The sequence below is a fragment of the Colobus angolensis genome, unplaced genomic scaffold, assembly GCF_000951035.1.
Source record: "Colobus angolensis palliatus isolate OR3802 unplaced genomic scaffold, Cang.pa_1.0 Scaffold40, whole genome shotgun sequence".
Taxonomy (NCBI): Eukaryota; Metazoa; Chordata; class Mammalia; order Primates; family Cercopithecidae; genus Colobus; species Colobus angolensis.
In genome coordinates this window covers 8,656,470-8,676,933 of record NW_012117377.1, presented here as the reverse complement: position 1 = coordinate 8,676,933, position 20,464 = coordinate 8,656,470, and the positions used below count along the sequence as shown (strand labels likewise).

At 40.8% G+C, this 20,464-nt stretch overlaps 1 protein-coding gene across 2 annotated transcripts in view; it reads right to left on the bottom strand.

The window, feature by feature from the left end:
• CNST (consortin, connexin sorting protein) overlaps positions 1-20,464 on the bottom strand; it is a 122,370-nt gene that overhangs the window by 72,735 nt on the left and 29,171 nt on the right. For both annotated transcript variants that reach the window (XM_011955730.1, XM_011955731.1), the window contains exon 2: positions 4,130-4,559. In XM_011955730.1, coding sequence (XP_011811120.1) covers positions 4,130-4,508 — 379 coding nt within the window. In that variant the 5' untranslated portion in view covers positions 4,509-4,559. The remainder of the gene's footprint in view (positions 1-4,129; positions 4,560-20,464) is intronic.

The window sequence follows — 20,464 nt, the reverse complement described above, 5'->3', positions numbered from 1 at the left end:
TGTACGCAGCTTGAAATCCTGCTTCGTTAACCGTATCAAGGGGATTCAATTCTCTTAAGGAAAAAAAAAAGCTCATTATATAATGACAAGTGGATCTCTCCGAGGCTAAGATCAAGGTTTTAGCCACTGACACAAATACTGCCTCCAGCAAACCCATAAATAGTGACATGTCTCCTAATAGTGACACGACTTTCAGTGACAAGACTCCTGCACTATCATTTTTTTTCCAGTACTAGCCTTTGGACAGTAGTAACTGAAAAATTACTACAAATTAAACTAGCTAAGGGAGCATAAGAGCAAATAAATTTACTTTATTTTACATTTTCTATTTTTTTTGTCTTTTATTTCTATATTTTATATTTTCTAAAAAGTGTTACAAGAGCACCTACCTACAAAAAACTGCATTTCCGGTTTGCAATGAATGTCATGTTTTTTATGTCATTTCCCATTTGAGAAGCTATTCAATTATTAGAAAAGTACTCGTCTGAAAAGTTTGAAACTTTATTTACTTAGGATATATATGTAGTTTGAAACTTTATTTACTTAAGAATTTAACCGAAAAAACAGAGTAAACACGTCCTTGCCTAAACTCCTATGTGGAAACTCTTTGCATTATTTTTGACATGGAGGATGGAAGCAAGATGGGAAACAAATTTAGGGGCTTTTGCAGTACTCCAGCTGAAGATGATGCTCAACTGTGGCAGTGAAGATGGAGAGAAACAGACTGACTAGAGAAATCACAGGGAGACAACATTACTCAGACCGGGCGACGGATACGTACTGAGAGAGGACAGGCTGAAGTGAGTTCTTAGGATGCGGTCCTAGCAACTAAACTCTGAGGGAAGCTTTCCAGGCAATACTAAAGCTTCTTCCCATTCTAGGTCTCTTCCACATCTAGAAAGGATTAATTCCACACCCAAAATAATCCTATTCAGTTTCAAATTAAGGGGCCCCCATCTCAAACACCCATGCCCTGCTAACTCACCCCAGGACACTCAGCCCTGCCTCGTCCACGGCCAGCCCAGGCAGACAGGAGTATCCTTTCTTTTAATTTATCAACAAAACTTAAAAGACAAAAATGTATCTCTAAAACATAAAAACCCTATAGATGCACTACAGGCGAATCACCAAATTTTATTCAAGTATAGAGTATACCGCCTCTACTATGAAATCTAAGAAACTCACAGCTTAAAAAGGAATTTCATAGATTTAGGTAGATGAACATCATCATTATGCAGATGAAAACAACGAAGTAGAGACTGCTTCAGTCTCACCAAGTGACCTAGAATCGTAAGATTTGTACGTGGGTTTTATAACTCCTGATTCTGTCTTCTTACTCTTTTGAGACAAGGTCTGGTGCTGTCGCCTAGACTGGAGTGCAGTGGCAGGATCTTGGCTCACTGCAACCTCCGCCTCCCAGGCTCAAACCATTCTCTCACCTCAGCCTGCTGAGTAGCTGGGACTACAGGTGCATGCCACCAGGCCCAGCTAATTTTTGTATTGTTTTTAGAGATGGGGTTTTGCCATGTTGGCCAGGCTGGTCACTCCTGCAAGTGATCCGCCCTGTCAGCCTCCTAAAGTGCTGGGATTACAGGTGTGAGCCACCAGGTCTGGCCTTTCTCACTCTCTTAAACTCACTTTATATAAGATATAGAAAATAATGTTTAAAGTAAGCTGTATAAAGATTATCCCTAGATTTTATAAATCATATATTTCAAATGCATTAGCAGATAGTGATTCACAGTATTATGAATACTAAATAACTTTAAATTATAAGCTAGGCCCAGTGGTGTACACCTGTAGTCCCAGGTATTCAAGAAGCTGAGATTAAAGGATCACTTGAGCCCAGGAGTTTGAAACTAACCTGGGCAAAGTAGCATGATCCTGTCTCTAAAATAAAAAGAATAATAATATAATCACACCTAAGGAAAGTGGAAGAAAGGCCATGGAAGGGAGGAGTAGAAGGACTCACAATCTTAAAGCTATGACTGACTGATAGATACGCAACTAAGTACCAGTTCTTACATCGTAAGATGCCTAGAATCCCAACCCTTTGGGAGGCCTAGGCAGGAGGATTGCTTGAGGCCAGGAATGTAAGATCAGCTTGGGCAACAGTGAGAGATCCTTTATCTACAAAAATAAAAATAAAAGAAAAATTAGTCAGGCATGGTAGCACATGCCTGTTGTTCCAGCTACTCCAGAGGCTGAAGTGGGAGAATCTCTTGTGCCTGGGAGGTCAAGGCTGCAGACAGCCACGGTCATGCCACTGCACTTCAGCTTGGGTGACACAGTGAAACGCTGTCTTGAAAATAAAATCACAAAATCAGATTGAGAGGCCTGGTGAATTTGCCCTTGAATGATAGTTATAGAATGATTTATATATACATAGTACTGTAAATATCCTCTGCTTATTAGATCTTTTAAGAAATGCTTTCGCGGGGCGTGGTGGCTCATGCCTTTAATCCCAGCACTTTAGGAGGCAGAGGTGGGCAGATCACCAGGTCAGGAGTTTGAGACCAGCCTGGCCAACATGGTGAAGCCCCGTCTCTATTAAAAATACAAAAAAAATAAGCAGGGCGTGGTGGTGCACGCCTGCAATCCCAGCTCCTCAAGAGGCTGAGGCAGGATAATCGTCTGAGGCAGGATAATTGCTTGAATTCGGGAGGCGGAGGTTGCAGTGAGCCGAGATCACGCCACTGCACTGCACTCCATACTGGGTGACAGAGCACGGCTCATCTCAAAAAAAAAAAAAAAAAAAAGCTTTCATATCCCTAGTTACAAATTATTTTAAGTCTCCTAAGAAAAGGATACAGGGACATGAAAAGCCAAATTATGAGTTACATTAACCAGAAAGCCAGATTATGAATTATATTAAAAAGTTTTCAAATTATCTTATAGAATAAATATGGATTAATTTGTAGAAACTGAAAAGTTTTGTATTTTACTTCAAATTTTAAAAATACAAATAAAAAATATGATATAGACAGATATATTTCTAATTAACCAAAGAAGAGAACAGAAGATGAAGAGACATTCCACTTAGTTCACTAGAGTCTGATGTAAAATCTGTTGGCTTGGGTAAAGCGATGCTGCACTAAGGAATCCAGTCTAGGGCATACCAAAACTTTCTAGGCTCACGTGTTTCTGATCAAAAATAACCAGAGGCTGCCTTTTCCCAAGGGGGCCCTGTGATTCAGGCCAAAAATTCCATAGCTCTAAACTTCAACTGCCAAACTGCATACACAAATGAGAAATACTCTGAATTACTTTTTAACCAAAGTGATACAGATAATTAGAACCAGATGTCTTATTCAACACTACATATTAAATTGTATATTAATATATGTTCATGTACTTTATTTACCTGCTGAATGAGATGGAAAGATCTATGAAGAGGTCATACTAGCATCGAAACTCACAGGTTAGGGGTCAAAGCCACAGGAATGACACAAGGCAATTTTTAAGGTTGATATTGGTAGAAAATGGTCCAATTTATAACGGAGGGAGACTGCATATATTTAAAGTACCTAATGTGAAAACATGTACAAAGGATGTCAATTTCAGCACTTTTTTTTTTTTTTTTTTGAGACGAAGTGTCACTCTGTAGCCAGGCTGGAGTGCAGTGGCACGATCTCGGCTCACCGCAACCTCTGCCTCCCGGGTTCAAGCGATTCTCCTGCCTCAGCCTCCAGAGTAGCTGGAATTACAGGCACACGCCACTACATCCAGCTAATTTTTTGTATTTTTAGTAGAGATGGGGTTTCACCATGTTGGCCAGGCTGGTCTTGAACCCCAACCTCAGGTAATCCACCCATCTCAGCCTCCCAAAGTGCTAATTATAGGCGTGAGGCACTGTACCCGGCCTCAGCACTGTTTATGATAGTAAAATATTGGGAAGGGCCATAAGGAAATGATTTAAAAAACTGTTACACCATACAGTGGAACAGTGTGGAGACGTTATCACACGCACGGAGTATCACTCAGTTGGATCTACTTGTGCTGTGGTGGAATTAGCTCCAGAATAGCTTAAGAAAGAAGCAAGATGTAGGACAGTAAAGACAGTATGGGAGGGAAGGAGGTTCATTTTTAATTAATTAAAGAAAAGAATAAATACTATTTTAAAAAATACCTGGTGGTATCTTCTTAGCAGTCCCTTTTTTGCTTCTTGGACTTCTTTTTCCAGGTATTTTTTTGTCCTTTCCCAAGAAGGCCTGCTCATCTCTGGAGCCTTCACAAAGGGTGTTTTCTGAGTTCTCACCTGCAGCCACCTCGCCGCTCAATATGCAGCTTTCATTATTATTGAGACTGTCCTGCTCAGACACTTGGGGCTTTCCCATTGCACTGTCACTGCTGGTCAGATGGTCAGGCCTGTCCCCATCAAGCTGATTTTCATTTTCATCTGATGCAGAAGGCAGGCAGGTCACACTCCTTTCCACGCTGTCACCAGGATGACATCCATCTTGTGGTTCTATTTGCAGATTATATGTAGGAGTATCGCTGTCATCCATTAGAGCATCCTCTGCTGAACCATTTAGAGTTATATTAAAGACCTTCCATGTCTACAATGACAAAAAGAAAAGAGCTACTTCATTTTCTAACCTTTGCAGATTCTCAGTGAGCTCCGATTTTCCCCTCCTCTTAGGTTGTTTCACTGTAAATAGGGAAGAGAAGGAAATGACTTCAGTTCATTCCCTTTCAGCATACGCAACCCAGCCCCAAACTCAGCTGGTTCTCACCTGAACACCATAGGAGTCAGCCCTGGCTCCTCAAGATAATCACCTGAGAGCCGCCCACACTCTGTTCTAGACCATTCCATTGGCTCCTCAAGATAATCACCTGAGAGCCGCCCACACTCTGTTCTAGACCATTCCATTGGCATCTCTGAGGATGGAGCCTAGAGCCGCCCACACTCTGTTCTAGACCATTCCATTGGGATCTCTGAGGATGGAGCCTAGGCACCGCTATTTTTGAAGTCCTCTAGGTGAGTCTAATGTGCACCAGGTTAGGACCGCTGCCTTAATGAAATGACTAGTTAAATAGGTTACGTGCTGAAATTGGTCTCATGTTGATCCCTGGACACTTAGCAGACAACTGAAAGCTAGTTGTATAAGTTCTTCCCTGGCTAAACAGCAGCAATATTTGGAAATGAAAATGTTTACAGATTTTCTCTAAAATAACTTAGAAAAAAGTATGTAAGGGGAAGTTCAGGTAGCATATATTTATACTATCATTATCTCTTTTATTTCCTAAAAATAAGCCCTGGAACGTACTTTAGAGTTGTCATCAAAATCCTTTTGAAGACTTACAAAAAAAAAAAAAAAAAGCCATGGTTAACTCTAGGCTACTCTTAGTGTAGAATTGGAAGAAAAGCTAAATCTGCTTGAAGAATACCACTAATATTTTTAAAATTAACAAAACAGACTGCAAGCCCTTTATCAGTCATCTTTTATCTCCTCTTATTATCTAAAAGTATATTACATTTTAAGAAAAATGGTAGGTATGAAAGAAATATTCCAGTAATTCTGGAAAAAAACCTCAGTGAGAGGACTTCTAAAGATTCTTCAACTTAATGAGTAGAAACGCTTAATCTTTAGAAACATGTATATAAAGTATAGTATTTAAAAACATGAGAAGTACAAAATAAAATATTTTCCCTATACCATTAAGGAAGGAGACCACCGCTTCTCCTGCTACCCTCCTCTCCCCCACTTTTGCCTAGTTTATAAGATAGGAGAAAAGGGAGAAAGCAAAAAATTAGAAAGAAACAAAAGATAAAAAGCCAGACGGCCTTGGCACCCCCACCCGACCCTGGCGGCTAAAAAAATAATACTAACCCCTGACCTAAACTACTTGTGTTATCTGTAAATTCCAGACACTGTATGAGGAAGCCCTGCAAAACTTTCTGTTCTGTTAGCTGCTGCATGTAGCCCCCAGTCACGTTCCCCACGCTTGCTGATCCATCGCGACCCTTTCACATGGACCCCTTAGAGCTGTGAGCCCTTAAATAGGCCAGGAATTTCTTTTTCAGGGAGCTCGGCTCTTAAGACGCGAGTCTGCTGACGCTCCCGGCCAAATGAAGCCTCTCCCTTCTTTAATCTGGTGTTGGAGGAATTTTGTCTGCAGCTCGTCTTGCTACGTACATCATATATTTTCATCATATTTTGCAACTCAGATACTAAAATATCTAAATCTGGCTGGTATTATTTTCCTTAAAATATGTACTACATATCTCTACTGATCTGTGAAACTGGTAACATCCTCAGCTGTTTTCCCATTTATGTAATTAAGAGGTATTCTAACACCTATCTGCAATTGAAAGCATAAGCTTTTACTTTTACCTTCAAGAGACATGGAGGTCACAGGCCACAGGGGATGGTAGAACTAGAAAGCACTGTATAGAGAGCCCAAAACAGTAACAGTCACGTCCTGCTGAGGCTCTATCATGCAACAGAAACTGTGCCGGGGCCAGGTACAGCGGGTCACACCTGCAATTCCAGCACTTTGGGAGGACAAGGTTGGAGGATCATTGGAGTCCAGAAGTTTGGGACCAGCCTGGGCAACACAGTGAGACCCTGTCTCTCTCTCTATACATTTTTATAAATGAGCCAGATGTGGTAATGTGCACCCACAGTCCCAGCTACTCAGAAGGCTGAGATGGCAGGATCAATTGAGCTCAGGAGGTAGAGGGTGCAGTGAGCCATGATCGTGCCACTGCGCTCCAGCCTGGACAACAGAGCCGGACCCTGTCTCAACAGACAGAACAAAACGGAAACTGTGGCAGGAACCTCATACCTGATACCTTCTTTCTGGTGCTCAAAGCAAGCCTACATCGTGGGTATTCACAGGGTTTTAGACAAAAAATCTGAAACTCAAAGAGGAAAATAACTTAAGATCATATTCCCGGCAAGAAGTGGAACTGGACCTGAAACTAGTTCCTCCTGACATTGGACCCCAGGAGGTACAGCATCACGGGTAAGAGTGCAGGCAGACCTGGGTTCGCGTTTGACTCTGCCATTTAACAAGCTGTTTTTGCAACTTTAGTAAAGTTACTTAGCATCCACGAGCCTCAGTTTTCTTATCTGGAACACTGAAGAACTGTAACACTGACCGCAAGGAGTCATTTTTGAAGCTTAGTCAACGCTGCTGGTAAAGCACTTAGTGGAGTATTTGGCCCACAGTAAAAGCTCAATAAAAGTTATTACTTCCCAAATCTCACAGGTTGATATAAAGCACTGATAGGTTTACTCGACTGAGGCCTTAGCCTTACCGCAGGTTCAGTGACAGCTTTTCCAGACATCCCAGAAATGATGAGGTTCCTAACAACAGACTGATGCTAAGCAGCATCACTGCAGAAGGCTGAAGGATGAATTTATGATAGCGATCTCTCATTCAGTTCCTGGAGTGTTTAATATCCATTCTGAGCACTCTGTTTCAGACGACTAAGAAACCTAGAAATTAGTCATTAAGACTTCTTGCTGTGGCTGGACTTGGTGGCTCATGTCTGTTATTCCAGCATTTGGGAGACTGAGGCCAGGAGTTCAAGATCAGCCTGGGTAACATAGCAAGACCCTGTCTCTTTAAGAAAAACTAAAATCCAAAACATCGAAAGACTCTTTGGTAAGTATGAAGTTACAGATCATATTTACAGCTTTGTTGAGTGTCATGTGCCCAAGCCCTGACTTAAAACTATTTAGCCTAACACTCCTATTCAATTCTTGCAATGACCCTAGCAGAGAGTAATTTTAGTGCCATTTTACTGATAAGAAGCCAAGACTTGTATCTCATCGAGTCCCTCAGCTAGTAAGTTTAGAAATGGAATTTAGACCAGTTATAATCCTGACATGGACAACAGGGAGAGAATAACTTATATTACATTCCAGCTATGGTACGCCCCAATTAGGGATCTACCCTACAACACAGGACACAAATCTAATGACCAACAAGTTCAGGTTCCTGGAAGGGCTTCTCTCTTTCCCCGCGAAGTAGTGGATCCACACAGTATATCACTTCCTATATAGCTCAACTTCTGTCGGAAACTTTCTTAAGTGGGTGGGTGCAGGGAGGATATACTATTTAAGTAAAGTCGCTATTACCAGTACAGTACATATCCATTTCTGTGGGCCTCAACACATTTTACCTGCAACTCTTGTGATGACATAATTTAACTCATAAGATAATTTTATAAAATATTTTCTAATACTGACTTTCATGCTCTATCCAAGGTGTGAATATGCTGTAGTTTAAGAAATAAAGATACCTGGCCAAGTGCTGCAGCTCATGCCTGTAACCCGAGCACTTTGAGATGTGAGGCAGGTGGATCACTTAGGGTCAGGAGTTCAAGACCAGCCCTGGCCAACATGGTGAAACTCCATTTCTACTAAAAATACAAAAATTAGCCAGGCGTAGTGGTGCATGCCTGTAGTCCCAGCTACTAGGGACACTGAATCAGAAGAATCGCTTGAACCTGAGGGGTGGAGGCTGCAGTGAGCTGAGATTGCACCATTGCATGCTAGCCTGGGTGACAGAGGGAGACTTTGTGAAAGAAAAGAAAAGAAGAAGAGAAAGGAAGAAAAAAAAGAAGAAAGGAAAGGAAGGAGAGAGAGAAAGGGAAAGGAAAGAAAATGAAAGGAAAAAAGAAAGGAAGGGGGAAGGAAGGAAGGAAGGAGGAAGGGGAAGGGGAAGGGGAGGGGAGGGAAAGGAAGGGAAGGGAAGGGAAGGAAAGGGAAACGGAAAGGGAAAGGAAAGGGATTCCTAATAATGCATCAAGGTCTGGCTCAAAAGTCACTTACCCTAGTTTGCCTTCCCTGATTTCTCCATCACAAAGACCCACACATAATGTACAACAGCACGGTTGTCATTCTGTCCTTCCCAAATATGGCTCTGCACTTTGTATTTTTGTATATATGTCATACTAGATTTAAGCCATTTGAACACTCATAACCCAGGCATAGATAATTTTCATTCTTTGCAATGTTTAGCCCTGGGCCTTGTACTTACTAGATTCATGAAAGAGTAAGGAAACAATTTTCCACTGTTTCTCTCTGAAAGGGGGAAAGTCAGACTCATGGAATCCCAGCTGCATCCCTGCCCCTATTCTGAGAGGCAAAGGGACCCATTGCACAATATTTGGCTTCTGTCTGCATCCCTAACACATTTCAATACAAATGCCTTAACTTAAGCAATAGGATAAACTTCCTAATGGGGTTTATAATCCGTATAGTCTTACTGTTTTTAGAAACAGTTATAAATTAAACGTTTATTTTTGTCTCTTCCTCTTTCCTCTCCCTTAATGCTACAGGAATAGCATTTCAACAGGCTGATCTTCTGGTATACCTAGTATCTCACTACAAAGCACTTGGGCAAGAGAAAATTCACAAGGAGAAAGACGCCCAGTTAATACACAGTATTTTAAAATGTGTGCTAATAGTGCGTGGGACCTGAGGATTATTAGTTGAGACTGCATTCAAACTTATTTGCTGTATCTAAACAGTAAAGTTATTTTGTAGTAATCCCTAAGTCTATACAAATTCTCACAAAAGAAACAGTGACATGCTACAATCACTGCTACAGCACTGATTGTGGCATATTTTGTCTTTTAAAAGCACAACAGCGAGTGCTGCCCAAGATTCCAGACTCTTGTGGCAAGAAAGCATTCCAAACATGTACACTGTATAAAAATCATTTGATGCATTGCCTCTCTACAGCTTAAGAATTTCAAACAACCATATTAAAGTGAGGCTTATACAAAACACGAGAACCCCCAAACTTTAAGGAAGAACATTAAATAAATGAACAATTTAAAGTAACAGGCTAAGAAAAAAAAAAAATCTCCATTTTACCAAAAGCATATCTCAATTCTGGATAGGATTTGACTTCATTTTTTACACATCCTTAATGGATGTCCAAAGAGATTAAACATTAGGTATTACTAAAATTTTTAAAAATCATTTATGGGAATACATAGTGAAATATGTAGTATTTCATTGAAATGCTTTAAGACTATGGGTGCCATTTTTCTGTATTTCATACAAATCAGATAAATACTATACTTTTACTTTTGAAGTCAAGATCCTTCTGAAGAATAAAGATTCAAGCCCAAATTTAAATTTGATTTATAGCCAAACCAACATTTAGAGGGATATAGTCACCAAACTAATAACATAGTTTATTAACACCAAGTTCAAATTTGTCTATTCCCAGCCAATTCAGAACTGAGGAAGAAAGTGACCACGTCCAAGGCCGTGTGTGATGGCTCATGCCTGTAATCCTGGTGATTTGGGAGGCCGAGGCAAGCGCATTGCTTGAGGTCAGGAGTTCGAGACCAGCCTGGCCAACATGGTGAAACCTCATCTCTACTTAAAAAAATACAAAAATTAGCTGGGCATGGTGGTGGGCATCTGTAATCCTGGGTACTTGGGAGGCTGAGGCAGGAGACTAGCTTGAACCTGGGAGGCAGAGGTTGCAATGAGCCAAGATCTCACCACTGCACTCCAGCCTGGGTGACAGAGCAAGACCCTGTCTCAAAAAAGAAAGTGACCACATCCATATGATTCTGTTTATCACTGACATTCCATTCCACTTAACATTTATTTTTACCACTTTACTCATTAGACAGGTTCTAATACCACTTACATCTCATTGCTAAATCTGTAGTTTTCTTCTCTGATTAACACTCTTTGTTTAAACAAATATACCCTGACGCAATATTCAGTACAACAGCAATCAAAAGTATGCCTCAGAGGGATGATGGTCAAAAACTTTGTGACACACAATAAAAAATTCATTTTTCACTGAGCTCCTGAACCCACAAAATCATACATTTACACAGCTAAAACTTAACACAGGTGAATCACTCTGATATGTTCTTTATTCCATTCAATACGATTTCATATATTTAAAAAACGCTGATCAAGATCCCCAGGTTGATTTCACATCCCACTGATGAGTGCCGACCACAGCAGGCAGTTGCAGGCAGTATGCCAGAAGGCAGTTTCTAGGAATTAATAGTATCTCAGCCTGAGGACCCCCGAGTGAGGACCACAGAAGGTAACAACGATCTCCAAACTGTTTTCTGAAAATAATGCAGATCATTTGGAATTTAGATACAAACTTCATATAAAATGTCATTCTCCTAAGTTCAATGTAATAACATATGCTAGGCCAGGCACGGTGGCTCATCTGTAATTCCAGCACTTTGGGAGGCTGAGGCGGGTGGATCGTCTGAGCTCAGTTGTTCAAGACCAGCCTGGGCAACACAGTGAGACCCCCACGTCTCCACTAAAAATAAAAATTAGCCAGGTGCAGTGGTGTATGCTTCCAGTCCCGGTTACTTGGCTGAAGGGGGAAGATCACTTGAGTCTGGGATGTAGCAAGCTATGATCTCACCACTCTAACCTGGGCAACAGAGCAAGACTGTGTCTCAAAATATAGTAATAATGATTCAGGGTTCCTTAGCTGACATCTTCAACTGTTTGCTCTATTCTACACCTATGCTATTCAAAATGGTAGCCACTAACCACACACAGCTACTGAGTATCTGAAATATGAACACACACTGAGGGACTCAATTTTTCATTTTTATAAATTTTAATAAATTTATTTATTTATTTATTTTTGAGATGGAGTCTCGCTCTGTCACCCAGGCTGGAGTGCAGTGGCACAATCTCGGCTCACTGCAAGCTCCACCTCCCGGGTTCACACCATTCTCCTGCTTCAGCCTCCCGAGTAGCTGGGACTACAGGCGCCGCCACCTCGCCCGTCTAGTTTTTGTATTTTTAGTAGAGACGGGGTTTCACCATGTTAGCCAAGATGGTCTCAATCTCCTGACCTCATGATTCGCCCACCTCGGCCTCCCAAAGTGCTGGGATTACAGGCGTGAGTCACTGCGCCCGGCCAAATTTAAATTTTTGAATGGACATCAATTCAGTTACTGAAAAACTTAAGTGTGTTTGGAATAACGGGTATGTGAATGTTTTTCACCTGTACATTTTATGAAATTGAAATGTAGTTCAAGCATTTCCAATGAAAATTGTGTCCAAATTAAGATGTGCTATATTTATAAAATACATACCATATTTCAATGATTTAGTATGAATAAAATCAATATAAAGAATTCATTAATTCTACATATGGATTACATGTTGAAATAATACTTTAGATATATTGAATAAACTATTACTAAAATTAATTTCTCCCTTTGAAGATTTTTAATGTGGTTACTAGACAACAAAACTACATATATGTCTCACATATTTCTATTGGACAACACTGCTGTCTATGACATTGCCTTGGCAGTGCCACAGCAGCCAAATATGGCTCATGGTGAATCACTCCACTTTAGATTCTTCCTTTGCTAACACAAGTTGTGCTACAGGTATTTCCTGGATATAGATATTATTATTACTGTAATTAAACAAATGCAAATACTTGTTGAAGGAAATAGGTACTATTTAAAATTAATTTTTACCTCCTTATTTCCCATATTCACAATGAAAATCACTAGATCATGCTGTTCCTTTTTTTTGTACTTCCCCATATTCAAAATATCCCTGGCACTTCATGAAAGTTAAATAGTATTGTAATTAAAATTAGTAAAACAGCCTTTCAGTAATCACTCTAAATACCTAAATTTCTACATAATAATACAGTACAAAAGTAAATCACATTGTTTTAAAATTTCTTTAATAAGAATAAAAAATATAATTTCATCAAGATTTAGTTCTTCATTTAGCAAAAAGAAAAGCCATAGATGAGAAAATGTATGCTATGAGGTATGCAAGAAGGATAAAAATGTGACAAAGTTACAAGATACGAAAGGAAAAATAAGAATAAATGTGAAGGTAATGATTTTAAGGGAAAAACAACATCAAATACAGATTTTCAGTTATGAAGAGAAAGCACTGTTAAAAATATGAAGAAATTAACTGAAACTGTGTGACTCATATTCCCCAAAAAACCTTGGGGCAAAGTGAATGAAAGGAAGCATAATTTGTTTCATATTCCTCAATCCTGCCTTTCATAATGGGGCTTGGTTCAAGATAGCTTATGTATTTACAGGGCTTTTGAGTTCAAAATCCATTACATAGATGGGAATGACAGGTCAAAAGCCTCACTGTGGGTATACTCAAGCAGTACAAAGATAAAGAGTCACCTCTCTTCCCTTGTCCCTCTCTTATGCACAGATATATACAAGTTCTACTTCAGTAAACAAAAGAGAAGTAAACACATCCAAATTGTGCTTATTCGGTTTTAAATACCTCTTTGTTGTAAAAATGTACTGCAATCATACTTTTAAGCCGCAACCAACAGAATCTAAGACTTGAAAATACTTTGGTTCAGACTATAGCCGACTCTTTTAAAACAAAAATCATGTTTACTGCCTGTATCAACTATACATCCTCATGGAAACTGTCTTACACATGACTCATTAAATAGACATATAAAACTATATATTGTTTTAAAATGTCAATTTTTTGAAAATACTATGGCAAAAGCAAATTATTAGAACCTTCTTTTAAGATGTCTGACAAAATAGCTTTCATTATCTGAATAAAATGCTAAGACTAGTCAGGCACAGTGGTGTGCCTGTAGTGTCAGCTACTCAAGAGGCTGGGGTGAGAAGCTTGCTTCAGCCGGGGAGTTCGAGACCAGCCTGGGCAACACAGCAAGACTCCATCTCTTTAACATTAATTGAAGATTTAGTAAGTGTCAGTGTTTTAAGTTTGTTACATATATATAATTTAACCCCTGTAAGTCCTATAAAGTAGTTCTAAAATTATTTCCATTTTTTACAGAAGTAAACAACAATAGAAAGATGAAACACATAGGCCTCGGTCACACTGCTATTACCTGGCAAAGTCAGGATTCAATTTAGAATCTGATTCCAGAGCCTGTATCCTTAACCACTATAATCATTTTTATATTACTTTTAAAAACCAGCTGTTTTCAGATATATATGTTGTAAATACCAAATTGCTACTTTAAGGAGGCCACAAAATGAACATTTCCAATATCTTGAGATGTTTTTCAAATATGTCAAATGTAGAAAAATAGGTTACACAGCAAATACATAAAACCCACCAATAAGACTCTTGATTTGCTGCATTCCTTTAATATTATGAGTTCATTTCTTCAGGTTTATATGTTGGGCTATATAACCACCCCATTAGAAATTATCTGACATTCATAAGATACCTGACATTCATCTTTGTGCATTTAGAAAAATTTTTACCAGGCAGGCCACAGGCACTTACCGAATCAATATCACGTTAAAGAGGGACTAACATGCAAGAGTCTCCAAACTTTGGTGGTGTACTATTTATATATTATCTATGTATCTCAGATATAGCTAAGATATATGCGAGATACATAAGATATAGCTTGCATATATATCATATATAGATACAGATAAAAGATATGTTATATATTTGATATATCTTTGATATATATCTTTTATATATCTATATATCTTATTTATATACCTCATATGGTTAATATAGATGAGATGCATAAGATAGAGCTTGTATATGTATCATATATAGATATGTCAAAGATATATAGCTTTATATATAATATATATCAAATATATAATAAAAGGTATATATTATATATACTATATAATGAAGATACATATCAAAGATATACCATATATCTTTGCTTATTATAAGCACACTATCAGTAATATACATATACATACACACACACACACACACACACACACACACATATATTCCCCCCCGCCAGAGACATAGTCTAACTTTGTCCCCCAGGCTGGAGTGCAGTGGCAAGGTCATAGCTCACGGCAGCCTTGAACTCCTGGGCTCAAGCAATCCTTCCACCTTAGCCTCCCAAATAGCTGGGACTACAGGTGCGTGCCATCACATCCAGCTAATTTTTAAATTTTTTGTAGAAACAGAGTCTCACTATGCTGCCCAGTCTGGTCTCAAACTCTTGGCCTCAAGTGATCCTGCCACCTCAGCCTCCCGAAGTGCCAGGATTACAGATGTGAGCCACCACACCCAGCCTAGGCAACGAAACTGATAATGCGTATACCCACTGTAGGTATATCTGTTCATAAACCATATGTACATATGCTGTATACATATGTATGTATATATTCTTTGTGGGTTTTTTTGAGACACAGTCTCTGTTGCCCAAGCTGGAATGCAGTGGTGTGATCTTCGCTCACTGCAACCTCTGCCTCTCGGTTCAAGTGATTCTCCCACTTCAGCCACCTGAGTAGCTGGGATTACAGGCACGCACCACCATGCCCAGCTAAGTTTTGTATTTTTAGTAGAGACAGGGTTTCACCACGTTGGCCAGGATGATCTTGAACTCCTGACCTCAAGTGATCTACCCGCCTCGGCCTCCCAAAGTGCTGGGATTACAGACTTGAGCCAGCACCCTGCCCCATCATTTTAAACAAATGCAAAAACAAACATGAAGAAAGAATGTACTTCTGGCAAGGGCAGACTCCTGCCGATAACTAGAAAAGTTGACAGAAAGCTTCAGTTTGGAAGCCGAAAAAGCTGAGCAGAGTGCTGAGTAGGTTCACAGAGCTGGAGGAAAAACCAGAGTTCGAGGTCTTCCAAGAAGAGGGGACCACAGGCCTTCTGGTGGGACCTACAAGCGATACTCCCCAGAAGAAAAGGCAAGGCTGGAACAGATCAGTGCTCGCAAGGACTAACCCAGAAGAATCCATCATCTCATCTCTGGTTGAATTAAGGTGATCTGTTCTAACCTGGTTGCCTGCCAGAAACTAAAGTCAATCCTCTCTGCAAGAAAAATCCAACAAAGGTTCAAATTATTTCCACAACTTTTCATATGTAATATTCAGTATACAATCCAAAACAACCAGGCATGCAAGAGATCACATCTTGATTTTAAAAAGAAAACTAGGGGAAAAAACAGCAGAAACAGACGCATAGGAGATCCACAGACTGGAGGCAGGGAGGGAGTGGTATGTTGGGAGCAAGGAGCTGGGGAGCACATAGAAGGTTTAAAATAGTCGGTGTGGGAAACTGGAACAGTAACTGACCTGGCAACTGTGGAGGACTGCAGGGCTGCCGGGAAGGTCTACTGAGATGAGTTCCACTACATAGTCCGTTCCATTCGACTTGGTTTCATACACTGTCTTCAAATCAATCTCATCATGCAAATCATCCACAATCTAGCTAAAAGAATCCTATACCTTAATCTTCTACTTGAGTACAAAATATCCGTAAGACCGACACCTATGCTGGAATTTTTTCATCATAATGGAAAGACTCAACACCAATTTTCATTTGTGCTCCTCCTTTATTCTTGACTGCACTGCCATTCTTCTTCCCGCTTCATGTGGACGTGTGAAAGCAGATTTTAAAACCCTTGCCTCTGGTTTATTTCACTTAAAGAAAATTAATTATTAAAATGTTGACTTGGCTGGGCGTGGTGGCTCACGCCTCTAATCCCAGCACTTTGGGAGGCCGAGACGGGCGGATCATGAGGTCAGAAGATCGAGACCATCCTGGCTAACATGGTGAAACCCTGTCTCTACTAAAAATGCAAAAAATTAGTTGGGCGAGGTGGCGGCGCCCGTAGTCCCAGCTACTCGAGAGGCTGAGGCAGGAGAATAGTGTGAACCTGGGAGACGGAGCTTGCAGTGAGCAGAGATCGCGCCACTGCACTCCAGCCTGGGTGACAGAGCAAGACTCCGGCTCAAAAAAAAAAAAAAGTTGACTTATATAAGTTAATTTGAAATTTCACATTATTTCTTAGCAATTTCAGATTCTTCTAACATAGATACATGACTGAATTCTTATACCTATACAAGAAAGCCAACGTATGTGGCTGGGCATGGTGGCTCAGTACTCTGCGAGGATCACTTGAGACCAGGGATTTAAGACCAGCCTGGGCCTTAAAGCGAGACCTCATCTCTACAGACAATCTAAAATATTAGCTGAGCATGGTGGTGTGTGCCCGTGGTCCTAGCTACTCTGGTGGCGTGTGCCTGTGGTCCTAGCTACTCTGGAAGCTGCAGTGGGAAGACTGCTTGAGGCCAGGAGTTCAAGGCAGCAGTGAGCTATGACCCTCCCTTCATTCCAGTCTGGGAAACAGAGCAACACCTTGCCTCTTAAAATGAAGAAAAAAGTTGGCTGGGCGCCGTGGCTCAAGCCTGTAATCCCAGCACTTTGGGAGGCCGAGACGGGCGGATCACAAGGTCAGGAGATCGAGACCATCCTGGCTAACACGGTGAAACCTGTCTCTACTAAAAAATACAAAAAACTAGCCAGGCGAGGTGGCGGGCTCCTGTGGTCCCAGCTACTCGGGAGGCTGAGGCAGGAGAATGGCGGGAACCTGGGAGGCGGAGCTTGCAGTGAGCTGAGATCCAGCCACTGTACTTCAGCCCGGGCGACAGAGCGAAACTCCGTCTCAAAAAAAAAAAAAAGAAAAAAGAAAAAAGTATAGTTACAGGCAAATTCACATATATTTTCTTCTGCCATCCTCACTGTCTACTTTTTCTTATCTTGAAAAATTATGATATAATGTTGCCCTCTGAATGGGAACAAGATGCTCCTGCTGCACATTCAGAGGAACACTGGTTTCAAACTGCTTATGCAATACAAGTGCTAATGCTTTGTCTTACCGCGCTCTTTGTAACCAAAAGCCTTTTGGCCAGCATTCAAGGTTACCATGAGGACATGAAACAAAGCAAATAAGTCTCCACATGACACTGAACTCTGACCTCAGAGGTTGAGCACTTTAACTAAACCAGCCTTCTGGGTAATCAACTTTGAGTGTCTACAACAAAGATCCATATACTAAATACAATGGGGCAAGAGAGAGACAGATGAGACACAACATGCCCTAAGGACTACGTATTCTAAAAGTGGAAAATAAAAATAGAAGAGCTGATACTCTAGCAGGTAATTTATTGTATGACGTGTCTATAAACCCCGCCCTAACTAACATTCCTCTTCTCTCAGAAAAACTTTGCTAAAAAGAAGAATGTGATCGGTGACAACCAATTTCTTTGAGAGTCAGAGGAATGAAGGTTACTTCTATTGTGGAGAGGTGTAATGCATGAATATTTAAGAATATCCAATTCCATTACAGAAAATCAAAGATACAAATAAGAGAGATGAAAATAAGTACAGAGCAAACAGCTTGAGAAGTTAGACACAGAGAAAGTAAACAGGGCATCTGTGTGGTAAACACAGGAAGGAATGAAAGCACTTATAACCACCAAATATGCACAAGACCAGAGGAAACACAAAATACTCATGAAGGTACTGATATTCATGAGGTATTAAATCAGCCAATCCAATTGGTAGTATCCATTTCCACACCTACATGCCCCCTGCCCGGGAAACACAGATGAAATCCATAGCTGCTCATCACACTAACGGGTGGACAATAGGGTCAGGCGGGTCCCTTGTTTCTCGGATAGGGCGAAGGAGTGCTGGCCTCAGGCGTCTTCACTCTGCTGAGCTGCCGTGTTTATCTTCAGCCACGGTGTGCAGGAAATGTTGCTACAGCAGAGAACCCTGGAGAAGAGAACGTTGTAACCCAGCTCTGACACGGTGTGTTCCCTCCATTCCACCCACACCTGAGGCGCACGGAGCGGCAATCTCAAGAGAAGAAATAAACAGGGCCAAATAAAAAGGTGAGGAAGTACAGAATGAAGAGCGAATAGACTTTGGAATAAGAGTGCTGAAGGAAAGTACTGAGTGACGAGCCTGATAAATGGAGGCGGGGCCAGAGCCTAATACAGGAATTCAGACCAGCGCTTTTCAGACTATCTGCTGTGAAAGACCACCTTTTTTCCCCCAGTGGGCCATGAACCAATTACTAGGGGGTCAAGGGGAGGAGGATACAAAACATAAGTCCGGCTGTGCTCAGTGGCTCATGCCTGTAATTCTAGCTACTAGGGAGGCTAAGGCAGGAAAATCACTTGAACCTGGGAGGAGGTTGCAGTGAGCCGAGATCAAGCCACTGCACTCCAGGATGGGAGACAGGGACTCCGTCTCAAAAAAAAAAAAAAAAAAAGAGCATGGAGGTGGAGGTGCAGCTCGCGGTTTGCAGGACCGAGTAGATGTGGAAGGTAAAGAACAGTTATGAATCCACCTCCAGGTACAGGCTCCTCTATGCTGATAACTGTCGGTAACAGATGGTGAGAGACAGAATACAGCGGGAGAAGGCAGAGGAAAGAAAAACAGCAACAGCAACGTCGTGTTTAACTTCGTTGTTTGATTTGTGTGAAGGGCCAGTAAATCTGGTCACTCTTAGCATGTGGGTCTGAGAAGTTTCATCTTGCTAAAATTAACAACTGCGTGCTTGACTTATATGAAACTTTACAATCATCTTTTAAACTGTAATGAAAAGATACTTCTATTTAAAAAACCTCTAGTAAAAGGATATTATATTCTACTGGATACCATTAAATTAATGAGATATAATACATATTGCAAAAATACTTTTGCCTATGATATTAGCAGATATCTCATAACATTTTGCCTATAAAACATTTTTCATTTCTCCCTATAGAATCCAGCTCAGACGTATGAATAAAAATAAAATAAACCAAGTATTAACGGGCTGCTGGTAAAGGGCATCTCCTAAGGTACTAACGTTTCTTCAAAGCCACAAAGAACACTTGATCAGCTATCTACTTACATTGCTTTTGTGAAAGTTTATAAGAAATTGAAAACGTAAAATGCAAGGTCCTCTTGAACACATTAGGAGTTTGCAGCTGTAATGGAATGTTTTTAAGCAACCATGTGCTTTACAAGGACCCAGACTACGTTTCTAAACGATTGGGATGGGCCAGGCGCGGTGGCTCACGACTGGAATCCCAGCACTTTGGGAGGCCAACGCGGGCAGATCACCTGAGCTGAGGAGTTTGAGACCGGCCAGACCAACATGGAGAAACCCCATCTCTACTAAAAATACAAAATTAGCCGGGCATGGAGGCACATGCCTGTAATCCCAGCTACTAGGGAGGCTGAGGCAGGAGAATTGCTTGAATCTGGGAGACGGAGGTTGCAGTGAGCCAAGATTGTGCCATTCATTGCACTCCAGCCTGGGCAACAAAAGCAAAACTCCATCTCAAAAGAAAAAAGATTGGGATGGGTAGAAAAAATACAGTGTGGAGACACTGATGAAGCTTCACCCAATGTGGCTGTTACCATATCCATGTATGGGAATGATTCAAGAAGAAAAGCATACAATTGCAATGAAAATACAGGACAGAAATAGCAGCTAAAGACAGAAGATTATTACTCTAGGAAGTATCAGGATGTGAGTGGATATTTTGATGAATTAAATCTTTTTTACATGCTACAAAAGAAACCTTCAGGCTGGGCACGGTGGCTCATGCCTGTAACCCCAGCACTTTGGGAGGCCAAGGTGGGGAGATCACTTGAGGTCAGGAGTTCAAGACCAGCCTGGCCAACATGGTGAAACCCTGTCTCTGCTGAAAACACAA